The sequence below is a fragment of the Micrasema longulum genome, unplaced genomic scaffold (genome assembly GCF_059751315.1).
Source record: "Micrasema longulum isolate JH-2025_06_02 unplaced genomic scaffold, ASM5975131v1 h1tg000031l, whole genome shotgun sequence".
Taxonomy (NCBI): Eukaryota; Metazoa; Arthropoda; class Insecta; order Trichoptera; family Brachycentridae; genus Micrasema; species Micrasema longulum.
Window position 1 is genome coordinate 1,104,412 of NW_028277238.1, and position 26,850 is coordinate 1,131,261.

Genomic DNA, 26,850 nt, shown 5'->3' on the forward strand with positions numbered 1-26,850 from the left:
TAAATATTTTTTTGAAAGCATAAATTACGTGTACTTTTTTTCGCTCCCTATATCTAAGTTAGTAGTAATTATTATTATAAAACCATGTAGGACTATCATATGATTAATTGTAAAGGATCTTTACCGACAAGCCATATTCATTGGCTTGGTGAGTCCTGTAAAAAAAAAAAAAAAAAAAAATGTTTTAAAATAACTAAAATGTAATATTGTATGTAAATAATAAATAAATAAAAAATAAAACAAAAAATAAAGTCGTACTTAGGGATCATCATTCCTTGTCTGCTCCCTAGTTGGAGCATATGGTGTGTTTCTAGATCTTGTGCATTCTTCTGAGTCAGGTTCACATACCGTAGTTCTGATCTGATATAAACTACAGATTAACAGTCAGCAGCGGACGTCCAAGACGTCGATTAGGTACTCCATGAAAATGACCACGCCATATCTCCTTTATGCGGTCTGTCTCTGATTTGATCGCTCCATCAATTTTTTGTTCAGTGTTTACCTCAGGTCTAACGCGTGACTTGAAAAAGTTTTTGTTTGTCATTTCTGCGAGCAGCTTGTTCCGCAGTTACAATAAACGAGTTTAACAAAATTAACTAAGGGTACTAGATCTAAAAAGAATGTTGCCGCTTTTTTAATCTAAATCTTAAATTTCTTGTATATTTGAATATACGTCAGGGATAAAAGGGTTGACGGAATTTAGGACGAATCCTAGTATATTCAATTGCAAGCATGGCTTGCTCTATTTCCTACTTATTTTAAGGACTTGAACTATGACCTATTCTCTCTTCCTACCCTTTCTCACGACTACCGTCAGTTAAAACAATTACCTGACTGCACCTGATATGGGTCAAAATTATTGATCTATTGGATTATTGCAAGGTCTCTTCAACTGAGTGTTTTATATAGCAGTAAATATTTTACATAACTCCTATATTTTCAGAAACAATATCGCACCCCTGAAACAAAACTGGCACACCTTAACATTTTTAGAAGGGAATATGGAAACCCGGGTATTTACAGGGGTTATGACCTGTCATTTTTCACACCAGTGAAGGTTTCAACTCAACAGTAAATCAACACATTGAATCGTGGAAGTTTAAAGTTACACAGTATGCAATTTAACCGTTTAAACCAGTCAATGACAGGTTATAAGCCCAGCTCTCTATGGGCACTTGCAACACTAGACACTTTCAACACCAGGTGCCAGGCCCGCCAAGGCAGCAACGCAACGCGTCACCAAAAACTGGAAAATATAATTCAGTCTCTCTTTGCCCGGCGTGGATTTCGGTTGTTTCGACACGACATTGCTAACGACAACATTTAACGTAAATTGAACTCGTATATCACAGTTAGGTTTCGCCAGTATTGTCGGCATTCATTTTATTGTATTTTTCCTTCGTTATAGTAAATTAAGCTTGTAACAAACTCCACATTAATAAGTAAGTGAAATCTTTCATTTATACACGCTTATTCCTATAAAACAAAACTTTCGGGTAATTAGAAATTCTATTTAATCATTCTTTACACGAAAACAGTTTTACTACACCTCCATACTTCCTTTTTAAAAATTGTATCTATCTCTGTTGTGATATATATAGACATTGTTGAACTCCCTGATACATAAATCTTGTACTTATCTGCCAGCATTTTGAAGTACTCAAAATATTGTTAAGTGAGTAATTGTTATCTGATGCGTAGTAGCAGGGAACATTATTTTATTATTAAAAAAATTAAATAATATTGACCTATGATTTAGCGTAAATATTGAGTAGGTAGGTATACAATGTATTGTAAGCTAAATTATAATGATTAATTATCATGGCATTGTTGTGCCAAATTATCGATTGGTCATGCAACGTTTCTTTATCAATTCTTGGACAAAAGGTTCTTTATATATCTAATAATAATACATACATACCTTGGAACTGCTATTATATCCATACCTTAAAGCGATCCGTGGTCTGTTTTTTTTTATATAAACGTATTCTTGTATTTTCTCTCTGGATTATATAACTAGAGCGATGATTGTTTATTGTTTGGGATAGTTGCTGAATGTGCATCTTCAGTGGTTTATGCTATATATATATATGTGCCGCATGTAATGTATATATTTGAGTATGTTTTATATGTGCGTTCATGTGTGTGTGTGCGTGGATGGCTCGGAGTGTGCATTCGGTATTTTTATTTATTTCAATTTATTACCAACGATAACCTCCATGGAAAACAAAAAATGTAAACAATTATTCTTTTCTCACTTGATGAAAACTTAATTGGTCTTTTTATGTTAAAAAAATGTTGTTTTTAATACTTATTATGTATGACTGTATGTTTTCTAAATAAAATAAAATAAATACACGTGCCCCGAGTCAAAGCAGATTTTCTAGCGAGTCGGGGAAAATTCACAGGCATGGGTTGTTCCTAGTTGGTCAGTCAGGTTGTTTCACTATATAGGTTAAACCACACTACGGCGGCGCGTCACTTCAGCGGCGCGGCGCTTTTATTTACTAAAAATGCTAAAAAGCACTTCGGCGGCGCGGCGCGGCACTGCGCGGCGTGTCGCGGCAACACGAAATATTATTTTCCCTGAGTTGCCTTCGGAAGAATGTCCGCTGTAGTACGATTGACCTCAATTTGGGTCTCTGTAATCAACTAATGTATGGACGTATAATGTTTCAAATAAAAATTAGCTATAGTTATCCACCATTGACGTGTCACTATTGCTTTTTTGTGTATTTTATAAATCGTCCACCCAAAACCCTTAAGAGCATCTAGTTTTTAAATTTATTTCAACAGAGAGGGAAAACATTTTTGAGAAGGGAATATGGAAGTCTAGACATTTACAGGGCTTATGACCTGTCATAAAGTGGTAACTTAAACCAGCCAATGACAGGTCAAAAGCCCCGTAAATGCCTAGACTTCCATATTCCCCTCTCAAAAATGTTTTCCCTCTATGTTGAAATAAAATTAAATATGAACAACTCCCTAGGGAGGAAATCCAGCCAGTCTGCAAGCATTTGGACATAATCAAACATTGTTGAATTACTACCTGGTAAAAGAAGAAGTATAAAAATTGGAAAATTGTTTTCAGGCGTTGCCTAGTAGGTGATTTGGTTCAGCTGGATGAATCTCACCCACGTGATAGGTTTCAGCTCTTTTACTTCACAAAAGTCAACAGATGGAAGAGTTGAGGAAATGTGGATGTTCAAACATGGGCAGAATGGTGAATGTTACACAGTGTGTAAAGTGGCCACTTAAACCAGCCAATGACAGGTCATCAGCCCTGTAAATGCCTAGACTTCCAAATTCGCTTTTCAAAAATGTTTTCCCTCTCTGTCGAAATAGATTTAAACATGAACAACGCCCTAGGGAAGAAATCCAGCCAGTCTGCAAGCATTTGGACATAATCAAACATTGTTGCATCTAGTTTTATTTACCGTCTTCGGACGTACATCATAATCATCATCATAAGCTCGACCGCCTCGGGTGGGACCTGGGACCGTGGCTGTATCCAGGGGTCTCCTTCCGGGTTTCCGTTTTTGTTTCCGAGGCTTTTTGGATTTTTCATAACGCTCAAATTTTCTAGGGTGAGGCTGTTAACCTCGGGCCAAACCCACTACTCCCGCAGGGGGTTGGCGCAGGAAGACCCGAGGAGCAGGGCCTGTCTGTAGTTTCTTCGGACGTACGGTATACAAATATCATAAATCATAACTCTTTTTGAAAAAATAAAAAGTGTCGACACAGAAAATTTCCTTCTATTTTAGCTCGCCTGCGCTTCCCGAGCATTCGGCCAAACGGCTTGTGACAAGCGAGTGGGGGTAGCATTACCAATAATTTAGTCTAGCAGGCAAGACGAAGATATAATTTATCAATTAAAATAATTAACATATTCGTAAATTTTACAATCTTTATTACTAAAGAAATACTGATTTTAAAAAGCCGATCATCAAGTTACTAATAATAATTAAAATGAGTAACGTTCAGCGTTGTAAAAAAACATATAAGTAGGTACTTGAATATAGCAGGTGGTTTTTTTTTTCATAGTCTTTATTCAATAAATTACACACATTATTACAATATTAATACATTAAAAAGAAAACAAAGTATTAAAACATATTTTGTCCCGATAAAGTATTAAATAATAGTTTGTCATCGGGTGCTGAGACATGAGTTTTAATTAATACTCAAATAAAAGAGTACATACATAATACTGAATACGTATAAAATAAAATAAAAAACATTTATTTGCCAAGGTTGATTTAAGTGCACCGTTCACTCTGTTCTCGGCACTCACCTTCCTTTCAATATCTTTTACAGTCATTCTATCCCTAGTAAACATACTTCTCAGATACACAAATTCCTCTACTTGTTTAGTATAACTCCATTCACAGTGATTTCACATTTAGTCATACTTTCATTTCTTTCAAAAAACCATTAGATTCGATTTATCGACATTCATCAGCAAATCGCTTCCCTTGCATACATTGTTGACCTTTGTTACCAAGAATTGCAGTTCCTCTTTGTTGTTAGCAAGAAGTACGGCATCGTCAGCATACAAAAGACAATTGACATTTAAATCACCCATTTTTGCTCCCATTCTCAAGCCTTTCAGTTCTTTCATGCAGTTATCGATATACACGTTGAACAGCCATGGTGACATCACACATCCTTGTTTCACTCCTTTATGAATGTCAAACCACGAGGTGTATGATCCGTTTACTCTAACACATGCTGTGCTGTCTTTATACAGAGAAGCAATAGCTCATGTCAGATTTCTGCTCACTCAATACTCCGATAACACCTTCCATAATTTTTCTCTGTCAACTCTATCAAACGCTTTTTGCAAGGTAATGGGTGTTATCTTAGCCTCAATTCATCGTAGAGCTCGACAATACTTTCGTTAATTTATTAAAATAAAATAAAATAAAGATATGTCCACGGTTATAACATAAAAATACACAGAGCAAGGGTATAAATACGTCCGTCAAAAATGTTTGTACATACATTTTATATATTATATCAAACAGATTCTTGAGAATCCATGAATTTTTAAGCAGTCTTTTGAGTCCTTATTTCAAGTGTTCGTACCATCTTGGTTCAACATTATTCTGTCTGGTACGTGTCTTTTTAACAATGTTCTGGATATGTTTGTTCGGGTAGTTTTATAGCCTATGGTTCTGTTGAAATGGTTTCAACTATAAATACAGCCATGTGCAAGCGAGCACATTTTAAATCAAAATTATTTTAGAGTTAAATAATAACGATTTTGATTGCCTGTATGTTTATCCTTATTTTAATTAATTCTAAACATACAAAGATTCAAGTGTTAACCAGGTCATACTTTGTATAAATAAAACACTTTGTTTTATTTATACAATTCAATATGTTATTCCACAATGTTAACGCCGAGTCAATAAATAAGGTCATACTTTCTTTTTAACAGGTTTTAAAATATAGTTAGGTAAGTAAAAAAACTCGTGCATGGTTTAATATTAATGTAGCTAAAGCTTACTTACTACGTACGTACAGTGCGTTCGAATGCCTAATGGCGTAAATTAAAGACTCTTTAAAGACTGTGGTAAATAATCCCTTAGCGCGCGGTGATGTAACATCGTGTTACCGCTAGTAAAAGACGGAATATTCTAAAGTTCCGACATTTGAAAAAAAAACGCGGAGCCATACTGTTTAATAATTCCTCTTCCACAATTTATGCAAATAAACATATAATTTAGTTTTATTTAAATTATGTAGGAATCATGCCAAAATATTTTTATGTATATATGAATTTTTTTTATTAATAAAAAAAAGCAAAACCAGTTTTAAAGACCGTATCCATCTCACATTACGCTTCCAATCCCCCCAAAATACTTAATTTATTAGCTTCATATGTAATATTTAGTAAACTAAAATAGAATATTATTATTTTGTTAAGTACATATTGATAAAAAAAGCTTGTATAGCTTTGAAACCGTTCGATAGAAACAAAAAAAAGTGGTTTAAAATTTTTTTTATTGGCTACTCAGTAAAGTTGCTAAATGTAGCTTGGCAATTTTTTTCCTTTCCAGTGTCGATATTGATATAGAATATCTGAATAGCTTTATTGTGAGTAACAGATTCTTCAATAAGAAAAAATGCATAGCAAAAAGCAAGATATTTCTAAGTGCCCGAGATCCTAATTAACTGAGGCCCGTAGGGCTGATATAATAAGGCCCGTGGGCTGCTTGCACGAGGTCCGAAGTGTTGATTTTTCATGCATGTAACATTCGGCTATAGTTGACTGTTTCCTGGTAGTATTTATATGAAATAAATAAAAAAATAGCACAAATTTTGACCAATTTTCAGCAGTGCTGTTTTTGATTGGTTTAAAGATATTTCTTTCTTCAATAAGCTGGACAAGTGGATTTATTTTGTACTTTTAAGAAAATTTTACTTGGCTCGGAAAAGATAAAGAATATATTCGTTAGTATGTATGTATATCAAAATAATGGAAAGAATTTACAAACACAGAAATGAAATGGGCCTGATAAACTTGGTATTTCACAAATCCTAAGAATGCTGAATTATAGTAAGATTTATTATATCTTAGCAACTCTCGCGGAGATTCGAAATATGATAACAGAGTCTGAAGATAATGGTAAAAATAAAGGTTACTTGGATTATAATGATATTATGCGATCACGGTGCCTGGCAACAGTAAGATGGGGCTTTTAAAAGTTATAAAAAGTTTTCAGCACACATAAACATACTTTATAAAATAAATGAGAAGCATTTGCGAAGCCTTTTATGGTAAACGCCATATCTTATAATTGAGAAGTACATAAAGTTTGGTATCCAGGAGAAATTACAAACATACTTAAAAGGAGACGCGGTCTGACCATTCTTCATACAAACTAATTGCCGTATTTTCTTCCTGGATTATGGCACTAAAGCTGTGCTTTTTTTTTACACAATATAGATATTTACCATTGCCATGTCTCTATCTTTTTGTTTTTTTGCTAAATTGACGACATGAGTAGATAAAGGCGTTCTGTCGCAAAATTTTAAAAATGTACTTTTAAAAAATAAAAATGAAGATTTTATGTACTGCCCTTTCACATAAAGCGGTAAAGCTGCACCAAAAAAAAAAATGGCAGAAAATCAATTTTGATAGCGTATAAAGGTAATATTTGATGGTCTTCAAAACTTTAACCCCAAATATCTCTGCTTTTTGTTTTGGTTACATAACACCTTTATTCACGCATATTTTCAATTGTTTCTTATAGGACCTTGTGTTAAGTAAATAACAGCATTTATCGATACTATTCCTGGCCGATTACCTTTCGTTCCCATCCTTCCTTTGACCCATCCTTATGGTACCTACCTAACATCAAGATAGAAGATATTCAAAATTAGAAGATTCGGATTTAGAACAAAAACAAAACAACATTTTCGACTTGACATAAAATTGGATAAAAAGTAGTTGGAATCGTCGCGCGTCGTGGAAAACATTGTTATATTTTATAGTTCATTTTGTGATCCAGTGCCAGAAATTGAAGAACATTCAGATCATATTAAAGGTAGGTATTCATTCCATGTTCCTATCCTTTCTCAAATATTTCCCAATAACAAAACTGAATGAAATTCGTCTTTCATTTACAGTCCGCCTTTTCGTTAACATTTTGGTCACTTCGTTACCGGATATTATCAGGTTTTCATCATTCATTCAGTTTTGTTGGTTGGGGTATTGATCCCTTATAGATAAATGCTTTTTTTGTTAATCATCGTGGTATTTTTCATAAATATCGATTCAATTTTTCATACTTTGGTACTATTGTCATTTCGCTATTCATTTCTCCAAGCAGAGAAATTTGTTTTTTATTCCTTAAATTTGACATTTTATAGATAGAACTATTATTTGATTATTTCAGTCTAGTACTTATTTATCCTTTTGGTGGATAAAGTAAGTACCTAGTACATACGTTGTCGCATGTGGTTTCCGTATCGTTCTTAGTTAATTTGAATTTCGATTTATTTATTATTTAATTTAATATCTTAATAACTAACCTACTTAAAATGGCATCATTTATTAATAAATTTCGTATTGCGCAAATACGTTTTGAAATCATTCAAACCTATTTAAATAAAGCTATTTATCGGGAATGAAAAATTATTACTAATTAACTAATAATTATTAATTAATTCATTAATTTTACACAGAGGTAATGGTAGAATGGTTAAATAAAAGAAACAGTAATAAAACATATAAAAACAAGACTTCACCATTGATTATTATGATTTAAATAGCATTTTAATTCCTTGAAGTGTTCGCGTTTTATATGAGAATAATCTGTTAAAATATTATGATGTTCTGACGTTGATACTTTTGTGACTTCAACTTCGAGCTCTGCGGAGTTATATAATCGATCAAATATGATCACAATGCAACTGCAGTCGTTTCGTATTGATAATATAATGCATTGTTGAGAACTGATTGATCGAGGAAAATAATTAATGTTGGATGCAAGAAGAAATTAATGACACAGAATCTTTTATTACATGTATATATATATATACATATAAATACTAAAAAAAAGTACATATACATGTATCGTATTAAAATATGTATATTCATTAAGTACGCTTTCTCTAAATATTTTTTTGGAAACAATTTTTGAGTGAAAATATAGTTGTCAGAGATTTGTACTGTACCATAAATTATTAAATTGACTAAATTTGTTACAACGGAAAGGGAAAACAATTTTGAAAATGCAATATGGAAGTCAAGACATTTACAGAGTGTTCGGACCAACGCTCAACTTAATCTATACCTACCTACCCGTCTTTCCCATTTCCTAGCGCACGTAACAATAATTATTTGGAAAAAACATTTTAGTATTATCAGTACACAATCTAACATCAACCGAATGAAGTGCTTAACTAATCTTTCCTCAAGCGAGCTGTGCCTGCATCATTTAGACCACCAGAAAAGATTTTATTCTATAAAAAATTACCAAGAAGTGGTACTTTTTTCTCATTTAATCAATAATATCACATTCACCTATTTCCAATGATTTGAAAAATTATATGAACTGGTTTCTCCATTAACAATAAAATAATACGCATTTAGAAAATGTTCGCAGGCAACTTTTTCGTTTTGCGATTTAAATTTCTCGTTATTCTTTGCTCTTGAAAGAAGTCGGGGCGATTGTGACATTGATATTATTAATGGTTACCTTTATTCATATTTTTTAGATGATATTTTTGGCAAAAAAGAATGATACCAGGTTTATTTGTTTTTTTGTTGAACCTCAAAGAAAAACTGTTGATAAAGGTAAAATCGAAATTATTTAGCTTATTTGACGTTATTCATACACCATATATAAGAAATATTGTACATTAATATTATAAACACATGTATCACATGATAAAAATAATTAATTAGAGAGTAGTTCTACCATTGCAAAAGTCAGTTGTTAGTTTATTAAGTTAATTGATAAATTGCTAAATTTCCAACCCTGATGCAATTTATTTCTTTTTACTTTCAAAACCGTGTCACCAGAAGTCAAAATTTGCTATTTATCAAATATTCCAAAAGAAATTTTTGATTTTATGCCCTAATGCCTAGAATATAAAATAAATATATATAAAAAATACCAAGTTTACCGTTAAAGATGCCTGTGGGAAGAATGATTGGTCTGTTGAACAGCCTACTGAGAGAGGTGGATCTTTTCCATGCTCGGATTACCAGTTATAGACTCTTCCTCTCTGACTATGTATCATATTGTCATAATGTGTATTAGTTACTTATTCGTCTTTAAAAATTACAAATAACTATAGGGTAAGAGAACATTTTATAGAAGGAAGTATGGAAGTCTAGTTTAAGTGACCACTTTACACACTGTGTAACATTCTCCATCCCTGTTCTGATTCGGTTGATCTTAATGACTCCCTAGGAGGTGAAATCCAGTATTTTGTCTTTAAACATTTGAACAGACTCAAAATATTGTTATTCGTCTTTGTTTACCATTTTTACACTTTTATGAATTATAAGTATTCTAATTATAGGTATTCTGAAAAAAAGCACTAAGTCAAAATTACAACTTCTGAGATAATTGAAGTTCAAAGTTTGTAACGAAACAACTTTTTTTTTCATACTAAACATTACTATTTTGCCTACTTGAAAAAATGGTAAATTGATCTATTTTCTACATTTTATTCAATAGTTGAATAAATAATAACTGAACTTTCAAAACATTTTTTTCAAAATAATAGTGAATTGACATGACTTAGTGCATTTTCGCTGATACATAATACCACAGTAAGGAATTCAAATTGAATTCACATTGTACCTACTATATTAACTTTGTGAGAAATGTTTTTTTTTCGTTAATTAAAAAAGTGATGTAATCATTTTAACTAATGTACAGCACCTATTACATTAGGTAAAAAAATAATTAATAAGTAAAAAGAGAAAAGAAAGAAAATAATAACTGCCACGTTTGCCCCTGAGTGAAGCATGTAGACATCTCCATGATATCATGTCGCCGACCAACAATTTCAGCTTTTCTCAAGTCAGTACTGCTCCATAAGCTCGGCTGAATACATCCGAAATATTGTTGATGGCCCACCAGTACGGCTTCCCTTGTGAGTTGCTTTTTCCCTGGACGGATTTATGTTATATTGACTTAATACAGAAAATATCTTGACTTGTAGTGTAGATAGGACTTAGTGCGTTTTTGCAGATAATAGAGTATTTTTTCAACAGTAAAACCTCATCATTAAGTCAAAGCAGCAAATTTTTGACTTAGTGCTTTTTCGCAGAATATCCTCGATATGTTGGACCGTAATGATCTACTATGTTTTTTTTTAAAAACATGTTGTTGTAATTATCTAGTACGTTGTAATTGGCAGTAATGCTGTATTGTCCATTTATGAAAATAAATATGTAGATTGGTCAATTCGTTGCACAACTGAGGAATTTTTTGGGATGGATCTTCCTGCTTTTCGTAGATCTTTTTGCCATTAACACAGTCTGAAGTCTTGTATATTGGATCGTATTCTTGAATATATTATATACTTACATATACCATTATTTTATTACCTCTGTTTATCTTTGCTAAATGGTTTTAGGTTCTTGTTCAGTTTCTTGTACATTGTTTCTTCATACAAGTGTTGCACAATTACAAAACTTAAATTTACACATTAAATATCCGGCCTAAGCCCAATGCTTAGGCCGTATATTAAATAAACTCAAATCAATTACTTTTTGAAATATTTTTGAATGTTCTCGACTGACAAAGATATTTTAAAAGCAATCCTGTGTTTGATTTTAATTATACACCTATGTTACATATCATATTAGTGAATTTGCGTACTTCTAATACTATCGAAAAAATAAACCTTTAGGATGATTTTTCAATAAATCTGTAAATAAAGTAAGTGTCCAGGTTCTGTGGTTTTTGACTCGTTGACTACTCTCTGGTAAAAAAAAATAAAAAAATCGAGTGCAGTTAAGTCCGCCCCATTGTGTAGTGGTTGGCGCGTTTGCCTACCATTATTGAGGTCCTGGGTTCGATTTTTGGCAGGCTGCAAGTGCAATATGCGTTTAAAAGGTGGTTCAAGATTGTAATATATATATATATATATATTTTAAATTTAAGTTAATTTAATGTTTTTTTTTTTTTTGCACAACAACAGGCCAGGAGACCCAATTACAGTTGTGAATTACACCACAAATTACCCAGGCTTGAGAAAAATCACATGTATTTTTTTGTGTTCTCACCGGGAATTGAACCCGGAACCTTCCGCGTGTGAGTCAAGCGTCTTGACCACTACACCACGGAGGCCGTTGTTTGTTTGGCCGTTTAATTGTTCCTAACTGATCAACTTTTAGTTAACTTGCCTAACATGTTACAAAATGATCTAGATTTGCTGCCATTGTAAAGCCAATACAGTTCCCTATGCACCACATATTACGGATAAGGAAATAATGATAACGTTAAAGATGAATTGTCTATTGAAAAAAAAACAAATAAAAGGAGATAAGTTAGCTAGCCTGGAATTATACTTGGTCTGTGTATCCTTTTTTGGCGAAATCAAGTAATGAGCCATCATTTCAAATAAAGTTATCATTTTATGTCCACTCCCTTGCTGGAGCATATGGTATCCACAAAGAGCCTCTATGCATCTCTGTCAGTTGCCAACTCCTTTGCGTCCTCCCAAGTCAGGTTCTCGTCCCGAAGTTCTGACATAAACTGCCAGCGAACTGTCAGTAGTGGACGTGTAGGACGTCGAGAACCCGATTCCTTGTAAAGTAGGCAAGCGTGGTTCAGGCTCTCAGGAGGCATCCGCAGTATATGGCCTAGCCAACCGTATCGCCTCCGCTTGATGATAGTTGTCACCGGAGTTTGCTGCGTCCGTTCTCTTATTACTTCATTCCTCACAAAGTCAAACCCAAATTCTTCTAAGACACATATTCTCAAAACTCAGAATTTTGCGAAAAATTTAGCAAAAGTGGTCCATTTGAAATTTCAAGAAAAGTATCACTTTAAATTAATGTTTTTTTTTCATTTCATGCTATTCTAAAGTAATCTATTTAACGAGCTTTTTTATAAACAATATATTTATTGTTATAAACAATGTAGTTACTGTTGCTTATTGTTTCAATATCAAATCCTTTTTATTGTAGAGTGTTAGGTTAACCACTGAGCTAACATTTCCTTCACTCAACATGAGTGAATAAGTGCACTCTGAAATAAAATGTGTTTCTTTAATTTTCTGAAGTTTTTGATTTTGTACCATAGACAAGTTTAATTACAGACTAGATAAAGGTTAAGATTTTAACCGTCACATGATCGAAAATAAGTATATATTTTTGATATTAAAAGAGTAATTGTATTAATTTTATGTTTATTATTTCTTACGTTTTACATAAATAAATTCACATAAGCTTAAAAAAGTATTTTATTTTACATTCATACAAATGATTTATATTATTTGCGAAGAATATGCATGCATAGTCAAGAAAATACATTATAATTACATGTACAGGAATAAAATGAACGTTTAAAGATATACAAATATAGACATTTAGATGTTATACTGACTTGCTGATTATATGAGCATTCTTTCAGACTATACGAGTATAAAGATTTTCACTAAATTTTAATTAAAAATAAAAATTACAATATTTACGATAGTCGCTATATTTTATTGAGTAAATTTAATGATAAGGATTACACATGGAAGGCTAAAGATTGTAACTAATCACAATTTACTAAGGATATTTTATAATAGATATATTTAAATTTATTATAAAAAGACGATTAATAATTTATGTAATTATTTTAAACAGCTTTATTACATTCATGAAAAGCCCCAGAGCTATTAACAGACGAATCAATTTTCTTGAACAAGTTTTAGTGAAATATTAAATATTATTTGAAAGAAAATACTAAATTGGAATTTTGATTTATATTTGAGTTAAAATAAAATTAATTTAACAAATTTAGTAAATGTCGTTTACTACGGTAAAATTACCAAGATAAAAAAGTGAAAAATAATTACGAAATCCAGATACTGAAATAATTTTCATTGATTTATTAAGTTACCTCGACACGCTTGCCAAAAGCCGCTAGGGGCAAAGGTTGGCAAACGCAGGTACGCATCTGCATCCACTCGCCTGCGAATGCGGCAGTTAAGAGGATATGCGGTGCCTGACAATTTTGGTGAATAGGTATTTGAACACTGTTTTTCTGTCACTCTTTCGCAAATGCCTCCCCGATACTGCGCGAAGAAGACAACTGCACGTCGGACTCATTATGTTTAACTAAAATCGACAAGATCGACGTTTCGTTGTCCCGTTTTCCGCACCCCAAAACTGAACCAAATTTTTTTTGAGAAAGAGTATCAGAATGGTTTTTTTTGTATCTGTTCCTTTTCAGTTTGAAAAAAATATTTATAGTGTTTGTATTTCGAAAACGGCAGATACAATTGGGCGCTTTTATTGGTTTTTGGATGGTCCAAGTAACCATAAACAACAACTAAAATAAAAATTAGAACAATACCAACGGTAAATATCTAAAATAGTATTTTTTAAAAATCCCTTCCTGGTGCCACAATCCAGGGAGAAAATACGGGAATACGTTGGCATGAAGAAAAGTCGGACCGCGTTTCCTTTAAATCCTGAGCGTTCATTAGTTGAATTTTTTATTGATCAAGCATATCATTTTAATATATGGCTAGCAAAATACCAATACTGTCGAGACAAGCCGATAACCGGTCGCTTGCGCTTGTCAAAGCTTGGCAAACGTGTGGAGCCATCTTAATGAGCACACACCTTTTTTTTCTTCATGAAAATGATTTTTTAACGATAATTTTCTTGGTTGTAAATATGCAATACACGGCAATGTAAAAATATTGTTTTAAAAACATTTTATGATTTTAGAAAATCATTTATAAAATCATTCAGTCACCCCGTAATTTAGGTATTTATTTTTTTTTTACATGTTTTCTTAATAGTAACAAGTATGGCACCTATAAAAAGAATACATAATAAGTTTTGAGAATCACTAACTAAATAATAATAATACTTATACTTTATAATAAATTACTAAAAAGCTTTGTATTATATTAAATTGATCAATATAACTGATTGTGGGAAAAAAAAATCACCACATGAAAAGCATTAATTTTTTTAAAGATATAAGTATAAAAATTAGTTAAAAACATAATTTTGCGGTAATATAACAATTTGAGTAAGTGTAATTATTTGGTACATAAAACCCATATAGGAACCAAGAATATTAAAAAAATGTAACAAATAATATTCCCAAGGACTTCAAAATAATTTAAAAAATCAAACTCTATGGATTGTTTTAAGAGAGCCTGATTTATGTTAGAGATCTTTTGAAGATGTTTAATTAACAAAACACATCACCATAGATTGGAAATTCTCAGAATTAAAATAATTAAGTAAAGTATATCTTGATAAGGAAGCTTGTAACCTGAAGGGAAAAAAAAGTTTAAAAAATAAGTGGTTAAAAACGAAGTTGTTTTATTTTCATTTTAATTATAATGAAAAGTGCTTTAAATATAAATTTTATGAAAATTCTTAATTGATTCTGTTTTTTATCCATACTACGATACATGATTATAAAAAGCAATTCTATAGGTGGCAATCAAAATATTTAATTTTTTTAGTTTTTCCAGCCTTTGTAGAGAAGTACTAAAATTTAGACCAAAGACAATTTTTTGTAGAAATAATATGAAATACATCAGTAAATATTTCAGCTTTTACTTCACTAAAATTAATGGATGAAATGGTTCATTGTTACGCAGAAAAGTGACTACTTAAACCAACCGACGACAGGTAGAATTAGGCCCTGTAAATGTATAAATTTTTATATCTCATTCTAAAAATGTTCTTCATCTCTGTTGTGCTAAATGAAATATTACTAAATATACCTTTAAGTTTGTTATAAAACAATCGTTTAATTCATTATAGAAATAAAATATGAGTGAATCTTTTATCCACACATTTTTAATAATAAGTGACTGGATTTATCGCTTTCACGACATCTTCAAGAATGGAAACTTTACTATAAAATTTTATATATTTATACAGTTCCGGTTGAGCCACAAGCGCAAAAATGCCATGCATCAGAAGAAAAATGTGTGTTTGTTGGAATTTCATAACATTTAAATTAACCTCTCAATCTATGGTGATCAAAAATTTTGACATTATAATTAAGGTGGCAAATATTCATCCGAATCTGCCTATCTCATCTTGGCGTCGCCAAGTTTGATGAGGCCGAAGAAGCTCTTTCCTGGCTGCATGATGCTGTACCTCATGCTGCCAAGGTTTTGAAGAAAGATAGTGTCTCCTTGGCTGAGGTGGAAGGCTCCAGCAGTGTAGCAAGTGTTGGCCTTGTTGATCCTCTCTTTCGAATGAGTCATGGTAGTGCACTGAAGGATGGCTTCGTCTGCTACGCCATTGTTCCGATACACTTTGAAACTGTTGGTGTCATGACTATCGTGGAAGTAGACCTGAAAAAAATACACAATTTTAAATGTAATATTTTCGCACTAAAAAAACTGTTTTTCCTCTCTTTATTTTTGTAATCATCACCACCTGATGATGCATAGGGCATTTCATTGCAACACCAAATGAAGTGTACCTTGATCATCCGTTACATGAAGGTAAGGTGATCGGTCTTACGCTATAGGCATAAGTCGAAGGACAGTGAAATATGTCAATGTCACCCCTAAAACAAATATTTGAACTGTATTATCCGCCAGACACAGAAATCATAATTATCGTTTCTTTATCCACACCTAGGCAAATGGGGCATTGTATTGGAATTCAAATCACAGCGCTCCAGCGATAACTTGTGATATGTTTGATAGTAAGATGCTCAGTCTTCCACTTCAGGCGCCTTCTGGTCCCTTTTAGACCATATTTGACAACCATTATAATATTTTTGTCTAATTTAATTATCCAAACCACAAAATAGATAAACACATATTATATTTCAATTAGTTTTACTTGTGTGGACATTACGAAGCCCAGGAGGCAATAGTAAAACATTTTGAATAAAGCTTTAATCAAAATGTTTTACCAATTTACTAAATTAGTTGAAGTATGATTTTCTTACACTAATTGACTAGGGAATTGAGAACATTTACTAAAACGTTAACTAAATAGTACTATATAATTTTCTTTAATTTCCCCAGGCGAAGTAATTAAGTAGTTATGTTTTTGAAAGGCTGACACAATTGTCTGTATATAGATTATTCTAATTTATTTTTAATCAACTTAAGGTGGATACAAATTTCTAATAGAATATTTTTCACAAATCTATTATTTGTTTATAAAGTTCACAAGTAATTGATTGGCTGTCAAAGATAGAGTTGGTATGTATTTATATATCTGGGGGGGATTACAATCGGAAGATACGGAAGATATAACTTCACTATGACGGTATAGGGCGAGCGATTACGAAAATTCACTATCGACCCTGTGTCTTCGAGTTTTGAGGTAAGCACATCGATAGCTATCAAGGGCACCCGTACCTTATGGTACACATATCTGTGCACTAAAAGTTACTAACATTACGCGTTTTATTTAAATTTAAAATCGTTTTGAAGTGGTTATTTTTTTATCATATTTCTATTTTAAAATACCAAAGAAAAACAAGCGACACTGAGCGCGATGTAAAATTTGACACTAAAGACACTAGATGTCTCTAGTGGTTAAGATTTAATAATTATAGGTAGTTACAGCGCATGCGTCAGATTATTAAACGTTTGAGATGACATAATGCGCAATATGCGGATTCGCCAGAAGGTGCAGTGGCAACACTTCGAAAGACATGTTGCCATTATGAAAAATATATATATATTTTCATTTACAGACAACCATATCTTCCTAAAAAACCTATCGACTTGTTGTAAGAGCCAGCTTCGTCATACCGAGGTGGATCGTGCTTATCAAAAAGTTAATCATACGGCCTCGACACATACCGATGATGATATAACATAGCGTTTGTAATCACCCCCCTTAGGTGGTATTTAAAACGTTACGGCGCGCGTAGAAAATGCTCTACGCGTATTTACGTTCAAAATACCAGCTCTGGTTGACATACCCGCCACAGATATATTTTTTTCTGCGAGTTTTAGAACTCTCGTGCGTTTCCCGTCTATCCCCAGACTTCACAGCTATGGCAATGATCATCATAATTCCCCTTCCACACCTAATGGTGCATAGGGCACTGCATCGGTACACCAATCGTAGCGTATCTTGATCATTTTTGTTACATGAAGGTAAGATGATCAGTCTAACGCTTCAGGTACCAGTCTAGGGACTACGAAATGAACGTAGTTATGCAGAAAACAGCCAGCCATAGAAAAGTGAAACTGAGGTAATGTCACTTTTTTTAAAAGAGCGAATAATCAAATCTACACAAGAGTTGGAATGTTTTTGATTTTAACAAATGATAAACAATGAGTACAACATTTATTTTTATTTTACAAACAAGAATTTTATTATGTTATTGACCAGTTTCAACGATTTTTAAAGTACCATAAGATTTTTGTAGTGCTGTGGGTGTTTTCTGCAAATTGAGAAATGCTGTTTTTATGATCGACACCATTTTCAGAAGGTGATTAATACAGTTTTTTTTTGTATAAAAGCGGTCTGGCTGTTTATTTCTGTTATATTTGAGTTTTTATCAGAACATAGAATTGACCTTACTGCACTCAATAACATCAATATCTCATTTTTTCAAATTGTGGACTGGCTGCTTTCTGCATAACTACGTTCAAATATTCTGGTGTGAAAACACCATTTTAAATAAATATTTCATCCCAACCATGTTGGGAGTCAAACCCGAGACATAGATAGTACAATGATAAGGCTAATAATATATATATTATATAGTTCTAGACTTGATAGTTATAAATCGAAGCTATATGGATTTTTCTATTCTGAATTCAATTTTTATACTTAGGTAGTTATACCACTGGTTATACCTAGGTTTAATTACTTGTTTGTGTTTTTGAATTCATAAAACTTTTTTTGACTATCATTATAGATAGTTTCGAATTTTTATAATATTTTTTTCACTATTCATGAATGTTATTTGTAAAAGACAATTATGTGGTTCATGGGAAAGAAAACTTAAATAAAGACCCAGATCTAATCTAACCATATTTATTAGGTTTTTAATTTCTTTAAATCACAATATTTTTTTGGTATATTTGAGTATTCGTTGACTATGCGGATGTATGTTATCCAGATGCTAACTCTGAATTACTTGATAAGTTAGAACGATGGCAGAATATTTGTATTCGTTTTATCTTTGATCTTCGCAAATTTGACCACATAACCGAGTATCGCACGCAACTACACTGGCTCAGTATCAGGCATAGAAGAAACATTCACATTCTATCACTTCTTCACAATATTTTAAATAATCCCACTTTGCCTGTTTATCTGAGAGAGCTCATCCAACCTCTTTCACATCACGGACTATCTCTTTGTTCTAGTAACGAGAGAACCCCTTTAATACCCTGTCATCGCTCTAATTTTCTTGCATCCTCTTTCACAGTAGTAGCCGCTCGATTGTGGAATAATCTACCCACTAATGTTAGAGACGCCCCTTCTTTATTTACATTTAAGTCAAGATTGAAATGTCACTATCTTAATATTTAAATTGTTCCTTTATCCTTCTTCTTTCCTTCCCATCCCCTCTCCTATCTTCATAGTATAGTGTTAAATTTTTAAATATATATTTTTTACTTTGTTAATCTTTTTTTAAAATTTTGTGTAAAATTGTAAGATTCAATATATCCATGTATTTATTATTTTCTCAAACTGAACGGTTTGGGTAGGTAGGAAGAAATTGCCTTAAGGCAACATACCCGCCCTTATATGTATATTTATTGTATGTGTATATTTATTGTATATGTATATTTAGTGTAAATGTATATTTATTGTATATTTATTGTAAATGTATATTTATTGTGTATGTATATTTATTGTATATAAAGTGTCAGATAAAAAAAAATTGTGTAGATTAATTAATCAACATTTATTTATGCCCACGGTTGCTTATTTTTCGTTAAAAAATACTATATTTTTTGTAGATTATTTCTTATTATAATTTAAAAAATATGTCTATCGTGTGCGGTTTGCTGTCAAAAACCTATAAAATAAATCGCCCGGCGTGAAATCGAAAGATCTTGATGGCTAATTAATGTCGAAATTCAAAGAGATGATACGCTTTGGTAATATATATTACATAATGACCTAGAACAGGTATCAATAAACACTAACGCACGCAACAGATAGCAAAACTTCGTAAAATTTCATTTTAGAATGATGATGCGTAATTTTATAACCAATTATATTTTGATAAATTAAAACATAGATTTAAAATTGTCTAATGAAATTGGCGTGCCGTATTTTTTAAATATATTTATTTATTGGGGAATCATATAGCCATAGAATTATAATATACCGGAAGGCGCGGAGAATCAAGTTTGCATACATCGCACTGCGGCCAAAAATGCCCTCCCCTCGCCCCTGCAAGACATCCCACCTGTGCGCGTGCGTGAAGTGGCCGCGTAATTTTTCAAAACCGCGAACAATATATTATCATGAAACAAATATAAGATAATTTTGTGGTATGTTCTGTTATGTTTTACCACAAAAAACATTTTACTGACTGGACTTTAAAAAAACAACAGGAATTTTTATTTGGCAAACGTAAAAAAAAACCATCAAATAATCATTCAAAACATAATTTAGCCAAGTGAAAAATTCGCCTACCTTGGCAATACTAACAACATGTCCGCCTTGTTTTATTTAACAAACTGATAGATGATAAAATAATCGAATTCTTAAATAATATTATTTGTGGATTCGCTACTTACACATGAAATGTGATCCCACCCTATTCCAGCAGTATTTTGACAATTAAAAACCACAGAACACGACGTAATTGCATTTAAATCGGCAGTTGCTTAGTAAGCGACGTTTACAGAGTAACTAATGACCAAAACGTAAAACTAATCATTTATGAGTGGTTTTGTCAGCTTTAGTTTGATGTGTGTACGCGGTTTCTGGATCATTATAATTCTATACATATAGCTTAATACAGAAAAGTTATAAAAAATAAGCCAATGAAACGATTCGCGCGTTCGACAACTTGAGCGTATTGTTAAAATACTATTGTCTAGCAATAATTTATTGATTAAAAGGTAGGGAGGAAGGAAGGAAAAGGAAGAAACATTATGATGTTTCTTCCTTTTCTATAATAACATAGTTTTATATGAGTAGTGTAGTGTCAATGACGGACATCTGTCATTCTGGTGGAAATTTAGATAACTGATTCTTATAGATTTTGACTCATATTTTTAAATGGTACAATCTATGCCTTACAAAAACGGATAGAAAGTATAGAAAAACGCTATCAAAAATCGGTGTTTATTTCAAAATCGGACTCTTACATACTAGTTTAGTTCCAAAATCGGACACCTGTACAACCAACCAATCAGAAGCCTGTATTTAGGTAACGTGATTAGTAAACTGTCATGGCGGATAGTGTGCCGTCAGTTGTTCGTTGTGATATGCTAAATTAAAGGTTTTCCGAGTAAAATTTACTTGTCAATTATTATTTTAAAAAACATTACCACAATACCAAATCCGCACCTGACAATGAATTAGAATGGTTGGATCAAAAACGGACATCTGTGACTAAGTTTGTGTCAAGGGCGGACATCTACAAGTTTTTTAATCAAAAGCGGACAACTGATTTTTTACAGTTAAATTTCAGCAATTAGTAATGAAATATTGATATTTTAAACTCGAAACATGTGTTTTATATACACAATTAAAGTATTAGGATAGAAAACAAAAATAATCTATCAATAGATCTATCAGGGTTAAAAAGTGAATGTGGCTAAAAATCATCTAGATGACAGATGTCCGTCTTTGATACTACACTACTCATATGTTACCATAAAGTTTGTCCGTTTTTTCCAAATTTAAAAATAAACTCCAAAAGTATAACAAAATGGTAAAGATTATTTAAAGAAAAATGGTTTTGTATTTAATTTAATTTTACTTTACATATTATTTGATTACAAGCCTTCAAAATAGAATGTCAAGTAGACGATAGTGAGCATTTTTGACACCTCCTTCTGTTCGCGTTTAATTGAGGGAATAAAGCTGCCAATTAAAAAAGCAATGGGCGTAACTCTAGCGGCAGAGAGCTGTGATTATCTGGTTATTGCGTTAGTTGGTCTTATTTAAATTTTAATTCAATACGTCGTTAAATCACTCTTGTTAATTACACATAAATAAGTTATCCAAACCTTAGGTGATAAAATTTATTGTCACATAGTTTAAAGATAAAATGCATCACTAGACCACGAGACGGACTAACAAGGAAGTTCAACACCAAGTGAAATTTGATATAAAAAATGTTTTCTTACGCGCGGTAAAAATTGAAATATTTAATTACACAGCGGAGTTTCTTGAAAATGTGAAAAAAAAAAAAAGATTTTAAGAAAAACGAACTATTTTACATGACGTCACTATTTCTTCTAAATCAACCAATTATAAGAGAGTTGTAATAGATTTCCGGTTCATGGTAAGTCAACCGAAGAATTTGCAGAACTCGTCGAGAAGAAGGGGAAGAGAATTTGAGACGTCACACGCGAAATAATTGCAAAATACAAATCTTAAAAAAATCATAGCGCTGATAATACGATACATAAAAATTAAAAAAAAAAAAGTTTATTAGTCTATTAATATTTAAAACAATTGAAAAAAAACGCTGAAATTTTTCTACTCGATTTTCTTTATCGGGATTTTCACCTAAAATTAGCTATGGTGTCGAGTCACTCATCGAGGGTTCTCGTTTTTCACCCACTGGACTTATTTATTCCGTCCAGATATAGGCACTCATTTCGTATAAGTAAATAGATAAAATATTTCAATATTGCTTCCATGAGTTAATAACTGTTCATAAAAAATATTGTTATGATTGTGAATCGCATTAACGAAACTGTATTATTACCTCCAGCTGATTTGCGAGTATATTTTTATAAGAATCACGTTCAACGAATCAAATTACGTGGCGTGTTCCTAGAATCAGCAAACAGAAATGTAAGTAAATGTTTAAATAATATTTCCCTACTGTAATTTGAAGCGATGTTTTCTTTGTACCATGCCTTTAGTTTTCAGTGAACGGTGTATTAGGAATATTCATTGTGGCAGAATTATCATTACAGGTAGAATTATTTGTGGCAGACTTATTTTCAAAGACCGACATAAAGATATTTAAAAAATTACATTTGAAGCACAAACTTTGTGGTTATTCATTAAAATAAAAAATAAATAAAACAACTTTGTTTTTGACCACTTATTTATTATTTTTTCTACCAACCCAAGCTTCTTTATCATGGTAAAATTGACTTATTCATTTTATCCTACTTTATTTTAATAGTGATTACTCCTGTCTAGTTTTAAAGATAGTATCCGAACACTCCTGTAGTGGAACGGAAGGCCTGTTGACAACTGTCAACAGACCGGCTTCTCCCGAAGAGTTTTAAGTGGTTTCCTCTTCACATGAGCAAATGCTGAGAAATTTAAAGAAATTTAATTTCAGAAAAATCCACTTTTTAAAATTTAAACCTTGTACATTATAAGCAAAGTAAATAATAAAGCAACTCCCATATATAAAAAAATGTCACCATGTCACTTCACACTTACCGTCTTTACAAGAACATCGTGACGAGCAACTTTGTCATGTTGCGCCAGTTTAATTATTTAGGTACCTGTTAGATTCTGAATACTACGATAATTTTTTACGTACCTGGGCATAGATGAAATAGATCCCAGTCTCCGATACAGTGACAGCTCCGTCCCTCAGGGGAAAGTGGGCATCCATACCCATAGGGGGCACCCAGGGGGCGGCTGCCCATTTCGTATAGGGTACCTCTAGCGGGTGGCGGAGTCTCCCGTTGCCTGTAACGACGCAACTTTTAATTTAAGACAGCGACGGCTTTTGGAAAAAGACAAGTAAAAAAAATATTTTAAGAAATAAGTCCCAACCCAAGGGACTAAAAGTCCTGTGTTTAGTTGGGATGAATAATTAGTTGACACTGACATACGAGTATGTCACCACAAATATTATATTGGGTCAGAAACATAATAATAATTTAAAAAATAAAATATGGCACATCAATATGGTATACAGCAAAACTCAAACATTCGGAAAATCATCAAGGAGTTTCTCGAAAACAGTCGTCTAGGGTTCTGGTTCTATTTCGCACGCAGAACTTCATTGTTGATCCGACACACAGAGAAATATATTTACTACGCATAAATCTCCGAAGATAAGGGAACATTGGATAACATTAAGCGTAGATCTATGTGTAGTGTTAGGTAAGTTAAACTGTACTTAAAAAAATTGTTTACCGGACGTCCGAAGGCGGCAGATAAAACTGGGCGCTTTTAAAGGTTTTGGATGGTCGGAGCTCCCATAAAAAACAATTCAATAATAACATGCCAATGGCAAATATCTACAGTGTGTAAAAATCGTTGCTCTAGTGCCATAGTCCCGGGAAAAAATACGGGAATACGTATGAAGAAAAGTCAGACCGCGTTTTCTCTTAAGGCAATTATTTCTTTTTACTTGCCCAATAAGTTATAAAGTAAAAAAAAAAACATATTTTTTATTAAAAAATATAACAGGGATGGAGAATACCTTAAATAAGGGAATGTGGAAGTCTAGGCATTTACTGGGCTTACGACCTGTCATTGCCTGGTTTAAGTGGGCACTTAAGACACTGTGCAACATTCATCATTCTGCCTACGTTTGAACATCCATATATAATTAAGTCAAGATTGAAATGTCACCATCTAAATATTTAAATTGTTCCTTTATCCTTCTTCTTTCCTTCCCATCCCCTCTCCTCTCTTCATAGTATTGTGGTAATATTTTTTTTATTATATATTTATTTTTGTTAATCTTTGCTTTTAATTTTTGGATAAAATTGTAAGATTCCATATGTCTATGTATTTATAATTTTCTCAAACTAAACGGCTTAGGTAGGTAGGAAAAAATTGCCTAAGGCAATATGCCTGCCCTTATATGTATATTTATTGCATATGTATATTTATTGTTTATGTATATTTATTGTATATGTATATGTATATTTATTGTGCATGTATATTTATTGTATATGTATATAAAGTGTGAAATAAAATAAATAAATAAATATTTCTTCAGTTCTTCCATTTGTTGATTTTAGTGAGTTTACGTAGATGAAACTTTTATTGTTGTGAAGAGATTCATCTGACTGAATTATTTCACATACTAGGCAACGCCCGAAAACCATTTTTAAATTTTTAAACTTCTTCTAGGACCAGTTGGTTTCATTACAATATTTGAGTTTGTCCAAATGTTCGTAGACAAAAGACTGGATTTCACCCCCTCGGGAGTCATTAAGATTAGGAAATTACAACAGTGATGGAGAATACCGTAAATATTATATATTTTTTAAACAATGTGCAAAAAGAGATAAGTTTATTTATCAAAATACCTTCATAATGTTCGTGTCGACCAACTTGCAGATTCGATGTATCTCCATTAAAATGGGCCACAATAACTGGTGCCGAAGGTTTGTGAAGATTCAGTTCTATTTCTTCCATGGATTCTGTAGCTCGGCTTTGTAGTTTTTGCTCGCGGAATCTTCTAAAACGGCGATTCATTCCATATTCATCAGATCTCTGACTCTATAAAAACACAAAAGTTACATTAACGATATTTTAAGCATGCCCAAATGTTCGACAAGGCTGGATTTCACTCTCTAGGGATTGAAATTGAAAATTATTGCAACAGACGGGGGAATCATTTTTGAAAAGGATATTGAAGTCTTGGCAATTACAGGGCTTGTGACCTGACAGTAGCTGGTTTGAGTGGTCGCTAAAATCAAATCAATAAAGATTTCGGATCTTTTTCTTCACAAAAGTCAATAGTGAAATTACATTCCTCCGCAGGCATACCCGAAACCGTTTAAAATACCGTGGGTCTTCCTGTCGGTTTCACTGGTACAAAAATTATTGTTTTTTTTGTCAATTCACTTGTTTTCTTTTTTAAATTTTATGATATCGCGATTAAAATTGAATTTAATTCTACTACTCTTACTGCCCCTCTCACTGTGAGTTTGGTAAATTATATGAAAGGCCTTTGTCGGATATTGTCATTTAACCTCTTGACCATATTGCAAACACAAATGCTAGCAAAAACTATACTTACTTATATCACAATAGCCTATGTCCATAACAGTAATTTTATAAATGTAATAAACATCAGATTGAATTATTATAATCATTATTTAAAAATTTCTTAACTCTGACGCCCTTCATATAAGTCAGTAAAAGATAAATCCCTCAATCATGGATGTAGCAGATTACACCAATTTAATCACAAGTCAACAAATGGAAGAGTTAAGGAAATGTGGATATTCAAACATATGTAGAAGGGTGAATGTTATACAGCGTGACAGGTCGTAAGCCCTGTAAATGGCGCAAATTTAAAAACCTGTAAGTGACAATGCGTAAGTTGTTCAAGAAAGTAAAAAACTTGGTCTCATGCAGCATTTCGGATGTCTGCTATCAATCGTGATATATCCCAACTTAATAACTATTTTTTAAAATGTGTTATTTACAACTCGTTAAAAATGGCCCCAAAAATTACAACTTTAGGGTAATCATAAAAACGAGAATATTTCTTTATTTAAAAAAAAAAAACAGAGTTTATAAAAAAAAAACTATTTTTCATTAAATCTAACGATATTTTAATATTTATTCATAGTGCAATGTTTATCGGATAGGATATTGGTAACAATATTAATTATATATACGACAAACACCTTTTTCATAATTTGACTGCCTAAATGATTTGATTTTTAAAAATGATTTATTATTATTCACATCATTTATTTAATTTAATGGATAATTATTTCGTTTAAAGGGTTTAAGCCAGCCTATACATCGATTTGTTTATCTACATTTTAAGTTTATCCTAAATTTAACAATATTAATTTATTGTTTTGTATGTATATTTATTGCTCAAAAACGGGGCAAGATGAAATGTATACGTGACAATGTTTTATTTATTTATTTACGGACATTGTCCATTAATACAATTCATAGGGTATTAATATTAAAATATAAGAATAGTTAAAAATGTTTAAAAATAAGAAAGAAGCATTGACAAGCATAAGGGATATCAAAACAAGATATGGACTATTTATTTAGGGCTCGTTTAAATCGTTGTAAACTTAAACCAAAAA

At 32.1% G+C, this 26,850-nt stretch overlaps 1 protein-coding gene across 1 annotated transcript in view; it reads right to left on the minus strand.

Moving 5' to 3' along the window:
- Positions 1 to 12,871: 12,871 nt before the first annotated feature.
- Positions 12,872 to 26,850, minus strand: part of egr (TNF superfamily member 12 eiger) — a 130,557-nt gene continuing 116,578 nt past the window's right edge. Inside the window, exons 5-7 of the mRNA XM_088224630.1 lie at positions 25,096 to 25,288; positions 23,364 to 23,515; positions 12,872 to 16,026 (exon numbers count right to left, since the gene is read on the minus strand). Of these exons, the coding sequence (XP_088080756.1) occupies positions 15,757 to 16,026; positions 23,364 to 23,515; positions 25,096 to 25,288 (615 nt within the window). The 3' untranslated portion in view covers positions 12,872 to 15,756. The remainder of the gene's footprint in view (positions 16,027 to 23,363; positions 23,516 to 25,095; positions 25,289 to 26,850) is intronic.